Source organism: Pelodiscus sinensis, chromosome 1 (assembly GCF_052426305.1).
Source record: "Pelodiscus sinensis isolate ZL-2025 chromosome 1, ASM5242630v1, whole genome shotgun sequence".
In the NCBI taxonomy this organism is placed as follows: Eukaryota; Metazoa; Chordata; order Testudines; family Trionychidae; genus Pelodiscus; species Pelodiscus sinensis.
In genome coordinates, this window is record NC_143052.1 from 100,391,648 (window position 1) to 100,403,932 (window position 12,285).

Below are 12,285 nucleotides of genomic sequence, written 5' to 3' on the forward strand. Positions count from 1 at the left end.
CTTCTCTCTGTATGTTTGTGTCAGTTAATGAGATACTTGGTAGATAGGTTATTGTAGTACTCTTAATAGATGACTCCCTTAGAGAGGCTGAAAGGTGAAGACAGGGGTGGATCATTCCAAGTGTCCTGTTCTGTACACGTCCTGGAAGGTATGTTACTGACCTCTGTTGAGGAAGGCTACTGGGCTCGACAGCCTGTTGGTCTGACCCAGTATGCCTATTTATGGTAGAGTCTCTCAAAAATATGAGAAAATAGAAGGCGGTGTGGTGTAGGGATGTAAGTGACTAGTCGATTATCCGATAAGCAAAAGCTTATTGGCTAGTCAAGGGATTAGTCGACTAGTCACTTTTCTCTCTTTCATTCCCCTCCCCGTCCCCCCGCTGTGTCTATCAGAGGCAGCAAGGTGGGTGAGCAGGAGCCGGTGCTGAGGGGAGCTGGCTTAAAAGCTGGTCTCCTCCCTCCCCCCTCAGCACCATCTCCGTGGGGGGCAGGATAGGCGGGGTAGTGGGTACTGGGTGTAAGCCGGGAATCAGCTCATTCCCAGTCGCATCTAGTTCCAGACACGCCTCTGCTTTTTAAATGTATTAAGAGTTGACAGGCTCTTAATACATTTAAAAGGCTAAAGTGCAATGAGGGGGGGACCCAGCATGAACTGGTACAGCTGATTCCTGGCTCATGCTGGGTTCCTCCTGCTGGCTTTTAATCCATTTCAAAGGCAGAGCTACACTGGGATTAGCTCTCAGATCGGGAGCTAACCCTGCTGGGGCTCCCTGCTTATCGACCAATCGATTAGTTGATGGAATATCCATCAACTAGTTGATTAAACTAAATTTAACATTCCCAGTGTGGTATAATATAAAGGCTTTAATGGAGTCATCCTTATACTCGAAATAGCCAATCAATGTGTGTTAGTTATCGGAGGGCCAACAAAACCTTTTAACCACACCCTCACATGTTCAGTGTGTGTGAGAGTTGTTATCTATTATTCCGCAGAACCTCGTAACCTATCTTGGGGTGCCTTTTATAACTGCAGCTTCCCACTGGGCGGTTGAGGAAACTCCTCCCTAGGAAGGTACATAAACAAAACTAAGGACCTTTTGTGCAATGAACTAAAGCTGGGGATTTGAGGCTCCCAAATCTATTCCAGCAATGCAGCGGGATAACAGATCTTAGTTGTAACACTTCTGTGTATTAGAAAAAATACACTTGCCCAGGATCTTGCTTCATCTGGATCATGTGGTGTCTTCTAGAGAGAGAAGGAGGAGATACGTTTCTGACAGGTTTATTTTATTGCCTTTTAATTTTTTTTAAAAGGTAGTTGTATAGAACTTTCCAGAGGTTTTGACTATTGGTGTAAATGCTGATTGGATTGATTAGAGGCTAGATGAAGTGATTAAAGGTTCATTGTAATTTCATTGATCACGTAACTGTGCAGTGCATCACCATCTCACATGCAGTTTTCATATTTATATAAATTAATACGTTTACTCAGAGTTAAACATACCCTTTGCTATCTTTGAGCCTTGTCTGCATGAGGATTTTCTGCAGTACTCATGTTGGTGTCATTCTACCAAAAGCTTATTCCCACTGTCCTGTAGCACACCAGCAGGAGCGTAGGTTAGCCATGGTGACTGTTGTACCTTACTCTGAAAACAGGGCAAAAGAAACCCTGTAAGTACACAGCTGATCTGAGAACTGTGGTGATAAAATAGATCCCTTTGGCAAAGCTAATCTTAACCTTTTCTTCTGCACTCATAATTGAGCATGCTCTTTTGTGCTGTGTCAACATGGTATAATGAGTATTTTCAAACATGCACTTAACAAGTACCTATTGTCTACAGGTAGGTTTGTAATTAATTATCTCATGATTCACAAACACTCTGTTTAGTGACACTCCAGCCAGGCTTGTCTGGAAATTAGAACATGAATAATGAATTCTGTTCTTTGCTCTGTTACTGAATTACTACACCTTAGGCAAATAGTTTAACGTCTTTGTTTCTGTTTGATTATCCATACTGTAAAATGGATGAGGACAAAGAATGCTTCACATTTCTTATATTTTCTATTTCAAATGCTTTTAGAATCTCCTATTGGTTTTTAAAATCCAGTGTTTATCACTCAGGTAGGTTAAAACAGGAAGCTGAGGTGCAGAATTCACTTTACTTACATTGGGTACTACAATAAATCTGTGGCAGATCCAGATTAGATTTCCTGGTTTTCATTCTGATTTTTTTTTTTTAACCACAAGACTTTTTTAATCTTCTCACTACTTCTTCCTATGGGGTTGTGTGTGTGTGTGTGTGTGTGTGTGTGTGTGTGTGTGTGTGTGTGTGTGTGTGTTGTAAGTTTACTAATATGTCTGAAGTACTCAGATGTTCATAAAAGGTGTTCGATACTTTAAGTGATAGTGGTAGAGAAATAGAGCTATATAATAGCTTGGACAAATTTAGACTTTCTTTTTTGTATCTAATGTGTTTATCACAGTTCATTATAACTTCAACTCAATGAGACTTAACTATATTAGGGTTAAAAAGAAATCTGGTTATTACTTTAGTTAAGAAGGTTGCATTTTTTTTTTTGGCCTCAGTTCTTCAAGGTCACATTGCAGAATAATCTGGTTAAACACTATTGCATCATCTGTACCTCATGAAACACAAGCAGAGAGGGAATTACACTTTATTGAGAAACTAGACACTGTAACTGCTTTGTACAAGCCCTGGAGGTTAGTTTTCTGATGAAACAAAAAACTTGGTGAAACTAGAATGGGTTTCATGTGTGTCAGTTTGTTGCAGTGTTACTTGTTTGGGGAGTTAACAAGACAGTCTTACTTAAATTGAAGACCAAAGTGTTTTCTTATGGGAAACCATCTGATTGTGTGGTGGTGGTATTTTAAGTAGTTCAGGACCTTACTCTGTATATGCAGCCTGGCTTTCATAAAGTAATTACCTTGACATTTCTGGTTGGTCTTTTAACCTGAAACTAATATTGATATTGCCAGAGGACTCAGTGTTGTCCCAGATGAAGAAGTCATTGCAATGTATGATGGTTCCCATGTCCCCTTGGAACAAATGAGTGACTTTTATGGAAAGGTAACTATTTCTGTTTTTTAAAACTTACTAACTGAAACTCCATATATGCTACTGACTAATGTTATGTTTTCAAAATATATGTTACATTTGTGCCTGTGGGCCCCATTGTTGAGGGTGCAATACGAACACATAGTTAACAGACAGTCCCTTCTTTGAAGGGATTGCAATTGACATAGACAAGACAAGGAGTAGGAGAAAAGTTTATAGTTCTCATTTTACAGATGGGGACGAGAGGCCTAGAAAGATTAAGTGAGTTGACCAGTGTCTCTCAGGAAGTGTATGGCAGTGCTGGAACTCGCCCCTCTCAATATTCTAAAGTTCTCTTTTTGTACCTTAACTGTAAGACCATCCTTCTTTCTGGTTGGCATGAAGGTTTAGCTCATGGTGCAAAGACTTGTTTGCTAGTTAGACTGGTATGGAGGCCACTAATAGCCAAGAGGAAGGTTTCAACTTAAATTTTACATTAAGGATAATATTGGTGCTCTCTCTGGTGGGTCTGTCACCTTCTTGTTTGGCACAAAGCCACTGTTGATGCCTTTAGGGGCCCATGAGTAACCACAAAGCGCTGTAGAGGAGTGTGAGGTATTTCTCCCCCCAACTTCTTGGTGCTGAGTATTCTTCCTCTGTGCTCCTGTTTTCTCTCAGCCCAAGGAATTAAAAACTAGACTCTCTCAACTCTGGTAGTGAAGAAGCAAGACCTGAATGTTTTGTTTTACATCTTTCATGGCATTGTTGTAGTCTCAAAGGAGCTGTTTATTCTTCTGGGGTTAGCTTGCATGCAACTCCAAGCAAAACATGCTTATTTTCTCTCTGTGCGTGGCCCTTTTGGGAGCAGTTGGGTTTATTTACTTCTGTATTCTGTTTTATCAAGTAGGGAGATTTTTAATTGCATTTAGCTTTTATGTCCTATAATAATAGGCTCTTGGCTTTTTGTTTATAATCTTTTTTTTTCTTTACCACCTATCTTCAAGAACCACTTAGAAGAAGAATATTTTGGAGTAGGAATAAGATCCTCCGGAAAAGGGCACTTTTTCCGGAGGATCGGGGCCAGTGTAGACGCTCTTTTCCGGCTTTTTTAAAAGCCGGAAAAAAGCGGCGGACATTTTTATTTAAATGCCGCGGGGGATATTTAAATCCCCCGCGCATTTCCCTACTACGACTCATGAAATTTACATGCCCCTTCCGGAAAAGGGGCCAGTGTAGACGTAGCCTAGTTGTCTTTAGCCTTTTCAATATATAGGAGAAACAGACTGCAAAATTCTAGACAAAGGGGTCTGGGAGGCATCATATGACACGATTATTTAAATAAGCACCAAGCTTGTAAACACGTGGTGCTATTCCTAAATGGAATTACTGGTCCTTAAAGTTAGAAGTATTCTGCTTTTAATTTATCTTATTGATGTGCGGGGTTTCCCCTTTTATTAGTGCAAACCAAATTCGGCAGCAGTAAAATACAGATAGAAATACTTACCAAAACTAAGTGCTATAAATCGAATAGAGCCAGATTCATTGCCAATTTTTTTTATGCTGACACATGTCCTTATTTGCAGAGTTCACATGGAAGCACAATGAAACAGTTCATGGATATATTTTCATTACCAGAGATGACTCTCCTTTCTTGTGTGAATGAATATTTTCTGAAGAACAACATAGATTACGAACCTGTTCATTTGTACAAAGATGTCAAGGTATTCACTTTATGGGCACCTCCATAATTTTGCTTTTCTTTTATGACAACTCAAAGAAAAAAATCTCCAGCTTTTTATGATGCTCCAGTTTTACAGATTAGTGCATTTACAATAAGAACTGCAAAAACCTATGGAAAAAGATGGAAGAACTTAAAAATCCTTGAAAATGTTTAGACACCTTTTATTAGAATTCTAGTATATTTTGGAGGGTGTGTCTGTATATCTGGGTTGAGAGGAGAATGGGAAAGGATGTAGAAATAAGTTTCACTTCCATGTGAAAATATTTTGCTGGATCAGCCTATGAGACTATGCTATTAGATATTCTACCAACAAGGAATGGAAGAGTCAATGAGAATTCAATATAAAGTGTCCATGTGCACAGTCTTCATTTTTTGGGGGTATCCTCGAATAGCAGACTGTTGAGCAACTCTGCTTTCCTGAGTTCTAGTGAGGCATCTAACATTTTTTTCTTAGAAAGAAAAGAGAGAGGCCGTGATATAATGTAGGACCAAGCAAGTCCTGAGCCTCTCCTATGTGGAACAGTTTGATGGTGATTCTGCCATCTGCGTGTATGTGGGCTAGGAAGTATGGGGCCTTGGGCACAAGTAGTGGGGTTGGAGGCAGCCAGCCCTCAATGCTGTCCAGAGCGTGCCAGCTCCGCCAGCCCTCAGAGCTGTCCAGAGCATGCTGCGTGGGGCTCCATCAGTGATTTAGGCAGCCAGAGCCACAGGCCCTTTTGAATTACGGGGCCCCAAGGCAGTTGCCATCTTTACCCTGTCGGTGGGCCTGACCATCTCTAACCTACTTAAATTTTTAAAATCTAAAAAAATTTAGTTTTGTAATTTTGTATTCTTGTATCTAGTCCAGTATTACAGTTGTGGTCCAGTAGCACAGATTTTTACCTGAAATCTACAACTGTGATGTTGTGTCATGTTTATGTGTGGTGTATCTAAAAGTACATTGTCACCTTTCCCCATTAGACAAGAAACATTTTTAACAAACTCTGTAGCTCACATTAAATTTTTTTGGCATTATCAGGCTTCCATCTATTTTGAGACGTCCTGAAGGTTTCCCAAAACCTCCAATTCTCCAGCTTCCGCTTTAGCATGTAGAAATATTTACTTCATCTCCCTTCTAAAAATCCACTTTATTTTAGATAGCACATAGTGGCAGTAACACGGTCCCACCAGGAAGGCTCTGGTATAGCTCAAGCTAAGGAAAGTAGCCAAATAACTTCAGACTTCTTTTTTGTTTCTTTACTTAAACTTTTAGCTTCTTTCATTGGCTCATAAATCTCTCATTTAATTACAAGTTAGTTGGGACTGATCCTAATCTGAGGAACTAGAAGATTTCAGTTTCCTCAGGAAGAAAGGAATGCATATCACATTGCAGGTCAACAGAAATCTGCTGTGCCTTGCACACCACTCAGGGCCCCAGGTCCACATTACCCTGAAAGATGCTGTATTGCAATCCGCAGTTATGTAAGGCTTCTGTTGCACTAAGGTCTCAACTTCTGGGAAGTATGAAAATGATCCTATCTTGGGCCATGTCTATACCTACCTGCAGACTGATGCTCTGGAGATGGATCTTTCGGTGTTCAATTTAGGGAGTCTAGTAAGGACCCACTAAATCAAATGCTGAGGGTGCTCCCATTGGTGCTAGTATTCCTACTCCTTATGAGTAAGGGAAGTAGACAGGAGCATTTCTCCAGTCAACCTCCTGCTGTGGGGACGGCACCAAAGTTCAGTTCAAGGTACTAGGGATATTACAATGTGTTTATTAAATGTAAACTGCTGAAATGAGCCTGGGCTCATCCGTTAACCTTCAGTTTCATGCGGCCCACTTCCCTCCACTGGGAAAGCCCGTTTTTAAGCTGGCTCCCTATGTATATCAGCTCCCACGGAGCCGGCTCCCCCACCTGCCATGCTGCTGTCTCTGATACAGAAGCAAGCAGTGCTGGAGGAGGGGGCAGGTGGGAGCCAGTGCTCGCACGGAGCCAGCTTCCCCTCCCCCCACGTAAATGTGTAACCATTGACATTTTCAGCGGTTACATGTTTACCTAAATAAAAGCATTTTAACATCCCAACCTCAGAGTATAATCTTATTCTTAGGCCAAGTCTACACCAGAGGACGTGTTTAAATCAAGGAACACAACTCCAGCTATTTTAATTGTGTAGCTGGAGTTGATCTACCTTGATTCAAATTTGGCACTGTCCCCACAGCGTGAGGTCAATGGGAGAAATGCTCCTGCCAACTTCCCTTACTGCTTGTTGAGGAGTAGGAGTGCCAGCGCTGACGGGGACGTCCTCGCCATTCTATTTAGCAGGTTTTCACTAAACTTGCTAAATTGAACACCAGAAGATTGATTTGCAGAGCATCAATCTGCAGGGAAGCATAGAAGTGGTCTTAGTGAAGTAGCAATTTACACATAGTGAAGATTGCATGGTAACATTGTTTTTAGGGGAAATAAAGAGCATACATAAGTTGATTGCAATCAAAGCAATATGTAGATTTTCATATTTGAAATAGCATTTATAAATACGAAATGTTTATCTTGATCTCTGACAGGATTCAATCAGAGATGTCCACATCAAAGGCATAATGTACCAAGCAATTGAAGCAGATATTGGTAAGTAGTAGTGAGATTGCATGTAAGGATAACTTTTTTTTTTTCCTCCATGATTTTGTTTCTTTCTCACGTTCTTTATAACTAAAAATCTTGAGGTGGGGGGATATCTTCAGCTTCACATGTCTCCCTTGGATTTTCTTCATTAAGTATGTCCTGCACTCATCACAAGTTCTGGATTTTTTTTTCCTAGTGAAAGTAGCAAAGTATTCTCTTAAAATTGGTGTTCAGCATAAAATTGAAATTAACATTTTCCCTAGAGAAGTACATCTGCTATGCTGAGCAGACCCGTGCAGTGTTAGGAAAGCTGGCTGATCATGGCAAGAAGATGTTTCTCATCACAAACAGTCCCAGTAGCTTTGTGTAAGTTTCCTGCCATTTACCATGTAACCATACTTGTAAAACGTTTTAAAATCAGGGTAGTTTTATTGTTTTGTCAGCTCACTGCTGCCATAGATCATTGCTAATGCTGCTGTTTGTTCTCTAGGGACAAAGGTATGAAATTTATCGTTGGAAAGGATTGGAGGGACCTCTTTGATGTAGTCATTGTACAGGCTGACAAGCCAAACTTCTTCAATGATAAAAGAAGGTGGGTCTCCTTTTAATATAGCCTGGCTCAAGGAATTGACTCCATGTAAGATTATATAACATATTATGAAATATTTTAAATCATCTGTAATATACAGATGAAATTGCATTTGAAACCTGTTTATATGGTCATGAACTAATGCAGGATTACAACCCTGGATCCTGAAATAACAGCTGATAGTGTTGGGAGTAGTTAGCTCCAGTATTTTGTGTGGGATTGCTGGACTGTGTAAGGCAGGGGTTGGGAACCTTTTTTGGGTTGGGGGCCGCTGACCCACAGAAAATAAAAATCAGTTGGGGGCTGCACACACATGAGAAGCAAACCCCCCCCCCCCACTGACGTAGCCCCCAACAGAGAGAGAGAGACTCCAGAGCCTAGGCGCCCCAGCCTAGTAGACTGTACTCAATCCCTGGGGTGGGGCAGCATGGGGTGGGAGCAGGCTGGAATGCCAGCGCACGTTCCCCAATGCTAGGGAGGGAGTCCTGAGCCCTGGTGGCTGGATCCAGGCAAGCTGGGGGTCGAATCTGGCCCCCAGGCCTGAGGTTCCCCACCCCCGGTGTACAGGTAGCAGGACTTTTCCATTATCACTTGGTTTTACAATGTGTTTGAGTGCTCTTGTTTTCCAAGTCAAAAGGGCTTAGCACCTTACCGGATTGGGCCTTGAGTTTGGAGGCATTCTTACTGACCTGTCTTGCATTAGGTGAGAGGCATATAAGAACAAAGGGTATGTCTACACAGCAGTGTTATTTCAGAATAACTGATGTTGTTCTGAAATAACAAAGAGTGTGTCTACACTATGCGCCTTTCTTTTGAAATAATGTCGAGTTGGAGGACTACTTACTCCGACTCATGGTAACGGTCATTTTAGAAGAGTAAGGGAAGTCGAAGGAAGAGTGTTCTTACTTAGACTTCCTGCTGTGTAGACCGTGCCAAAAGCCAGTTTAAACTACAGCCACTCCCTGACTTACGAATACACCGAATTACGACCATCCGTACTTACAACCAACCTCCCATTAACCCCATTATAACATTTTCGAGTTGAGCACCATGTTTGTCAAGTTTTTTTGAACAGCATGGGCAGCGCATTTAAGGGTATTTCCGACTTACAACCAAATCGAGTTACGACCAGGTGTTAGGAACGTAACCCGTTCATAAGTCGGAGACGGTCTGTATTTTGACTTCAGCTACACAATTGATGTAGCTGAAGTTGCGTAGCTTATTTCGACTTTAGCCCTGCTGTGTAGACGTACCCAAACTGATTTGTCTGGAGTCCCTGGACTGACTCTTACTGAATCAAATAATTTAGACTGTGCTGTCTATATGCATATGTTCCTGTTTGTCTTTTAAAAAGACTAGTTACTTTATGCTTTTGTATAATTTGGAGGGAGTTTTCTACCCTTGCTGTGATGTTCTTAATTATTCTACTCCTCTTAATTAAATAAAAAAGTAAAAGAATTAGTTCTAGATATTCCTTTTGCTTTGTGTGTATAAAACATATAATCTTCCCCTCTTTCCTTCTTAATTTTTATTCTCTTTGCACCTCAACCTACTTTACCAGTAGGACAGTGCCACCCCCTGAACAGGAAGGCAGATTTTGGGTCTTAACACTGAATGCTCATAAAATGCAGGTGAAAGCAAACAATAAATGTTTTACTGAGAACATTTTCTTAAACTTTGGTATACCAAAGTCAGTATAATATTAAAATACATTGGCTGCAACAGCTAAAGTTTGGAGTCTCACTTTTGGTTTTGAGAAAGTTTGGTGTATATTGTCCTATTTTTAAAAAATTGGTAGTTATTAATATTTCCCTAAACCCTCCCCCACCCCAGCTCTTAAAGTGGTAGCCTTGCTATGACAGTGTGACAATTCTATACAATTCTGCTGTTTTAGACCTTTTCGGAAGGTGAATGAAAGGGGAGTGTTGCTTTGGGACAAAATTCATAAATTGCAGAAAGGCCAGATTTACAAACAGGTACACTTCCAATAATCCTTCCGTTACATATCTAGAGTTCATATCCAGTTCTTAGAATCTTATGTTTCTGTAGCCTTCGTAATAGTTTTTAAAAGTGGTATAATGTGCTGAGACTAATTATATTTGTAAATGAATAAACTTTAATAAACTCCATTATTGGAGTTGTAAACTTTCAGCATACTAGGTCATGTTTATTGTAAGTGTGATTAAATCTTGCATTATAACAAAAATGGCTTGTATAATTTTAAGATCTAATAGTATTTAATGATTGAGAGTGTGACTTTTTAAAAAAAATATTTTCATATTATAATAAATATTGGTTTTGTTTTTAAACTTGCCATATTTTCCTCTGTTCTTTAACATTAAGGTTGTATATACTTTAGTGCACACACATTTTGCTGGTTTTTTTTTTATTTTCCTTCTGCAGGGTAACTTATATGAATTTCTAAAGCTTACTGGATGGAGGGGTTCCAAAGTTCTGTACTTTGGTGACCACATTTATAGTGATCTAGCAGTAAGTAATTATGTTTCTTTTTCCTTTATAGAGCTCAATAGAAGCTAGCACCCTTTTTTTCTAGATTTGAGAAGCCAGTTAATATTACAGACATGATGTTTCTAAATACAGGTTGTACTTCTGAAAACCAGCACACTCTCGTCTGGTAACATCTGTGATCTGGATGCTCTCGTCTGGTAACATCCATGGTTCTTCTGGACCACGGATGCTCCCAGACTAGAGAGCCCGGGAACGTAAGGACAAGAGGGCCAGCCAAGGCTGGGAGCCAACAGGGTTGGCAGCGCAGGACCAGGGCCAGAGTATCCCAGCAGCGCAGGGCCAGGGACAGAGTGTCCCCCGACAGCCCATGGGGAAGTGGGGCTGGAGCCCCACGGCAGGAGCCAGTGCCTGTGTCACTCAGGGAGCCCGCAGCAGCTGGGCAAGCAGCCCAACCAAATTGGCGGCAGCAGGCGATGGGCCTGGAGGCCGGTGGCAAGGGACCTCCCCGGTCTGACAAATTGTTTCATTCGGGACCAGTCAGGTCCTGATGGTGCTAGACCAGGGAGGTCCAATCTGTATTACATTTTAAAACTGCTAGGCTTATAGAAATAAACAAAATCAAACTACATTCCTGTAATAAAAATTAGGGAGGTTAGATAGCGATGAATTGAATTGCAGTATAACTGCACAAAATATTATCCATTACACAACTTTTTGACGGCCCCGGAGGGGCGGGGCCAGCAGCCAGTGTGCTCCCAGCCCCACTCTGATACAGAGGCCGCAGCGTGGCAGCAGCCTCTGTCTGCAGGGGGTCCAAGTTCCCCACAGACAGATGCTGCACCTGAATCCCACGGATGCAGCCTCCCCTGCCTTAAAAGCCAGCTCCCCATGCATATCTCCCATCTGTTCTCTACCCCCACCTCCATGCTGCTGCCTCTGATAGGGATGTAGGGTTGCCAGGTGTCCGGTATTGAACAGGCCAGGCTGGTACTTTCGCCTCCTGTCCGGTGGTAAAATTCAGAATATACTGGACATCTAAAATGTCTGGTGTGTGCTGATTTTTTTTTTTTCCTCCTCTTACTGGGTTCTGCAAGGGAGCTGTCCGGCTTGGTTCAGGGAGGCTTAACAAATCTTGTTTTTTTGTTTTTTTCCCCTCTTTTTCCTCTTTCCTCAACAACTTTGGTCTCCCTCTCCTTTTTTTTTTTTTCTCTTCACAAAATTTTTTCCCTGGTGGGGTGGTGTGTGTGTGTGTGTGTGTGTGTGTGTGTGTGCACGCACGTGAGGTGGTTTTTTTTTTTTGGGGGGGGGCGTGGGGTATTGAGTATTTTTGGTTAAACTGGCAACCCTAGCAGCATGGGGTGGGGCAGGTGGCTTGTGTGAGCTGATATGCACAGGGATCTGGATTAAAAGTTGGCTCCCCATAGCACTGGCTCCCACTCCCTCCTCTTGCTACCTCTGATACGGAGGCAGCAGGAGGCAGGGGATGTATGTAGTTAAGATTTATCGATAAGCCTCAGCTCGTTGGTTAATCGTGTACTCGACTACACATTGACATACCTAATAAAATTTAGAATAGTAAAAATAATTACCTGAGAAGGATGATCATCATAATCCTGCTTTCCCCTCTTCCCCAATGCCTGCAGCTTTTAGCTAGTTTACAAATTAAGAACATCCATGTAAGCATACATACTTGAGACAGGCACTGTTTGTGTCATATGTAACAGAGAATTTAATGTAGATACCCTGAAGTGCTGCATATCACTGGTTTGGATGACTTTTACAACCAATTGTAATAGGGGATGAATGAACTTCTATTTTGAATTGCTCT

At 41.4% G+C, this 12,285-nt stretch overlaps 1 protein-coding gene across 4 annotated transcripts in view; it reads left to right on the forward strand.

The window, feature by feature from the left end:
- The window catches only part of NT5DC3 (5'-nucleotidase domain containing 3), a 47,332-nt gene that overhangs the window by 27,089 nt on the left and 7,958 nt on the right, over positions 1–12,285 (forward strand). For all 4 annotated transcript variants that reach the window (XM_089781724.1, XM_075938899.2, XM_025178938.3 and 1 more), the window contains 7 exons: positions 2,998–3,088; positions 4,639–4,776; positions 7,345–7,405; positions 7,663–7,765; positions 7,890–7,991; positions 9,883–9,964; positions 10,392–10,478. In XM_089781724.1, coding sequence (XP_089637850.1) covers positions 2,998–3,088; positions 4,639–4,776; positions 7,345–7,405; positions 7,663–7,765; positions 7,890–7,991; positions 9,883–9,964; positions 10,392–10,478 — 664 coding nt within the window. The remainder of the gene's footprint in view (positions 1–2,997; positions 3,089–4,638; positions 4,777–7,344; positions 7,406–7,662; positions 7,766–7,889; positions 7,992–9,882; positions 9,965–10,391; positions 10,479–12,285) is intronic.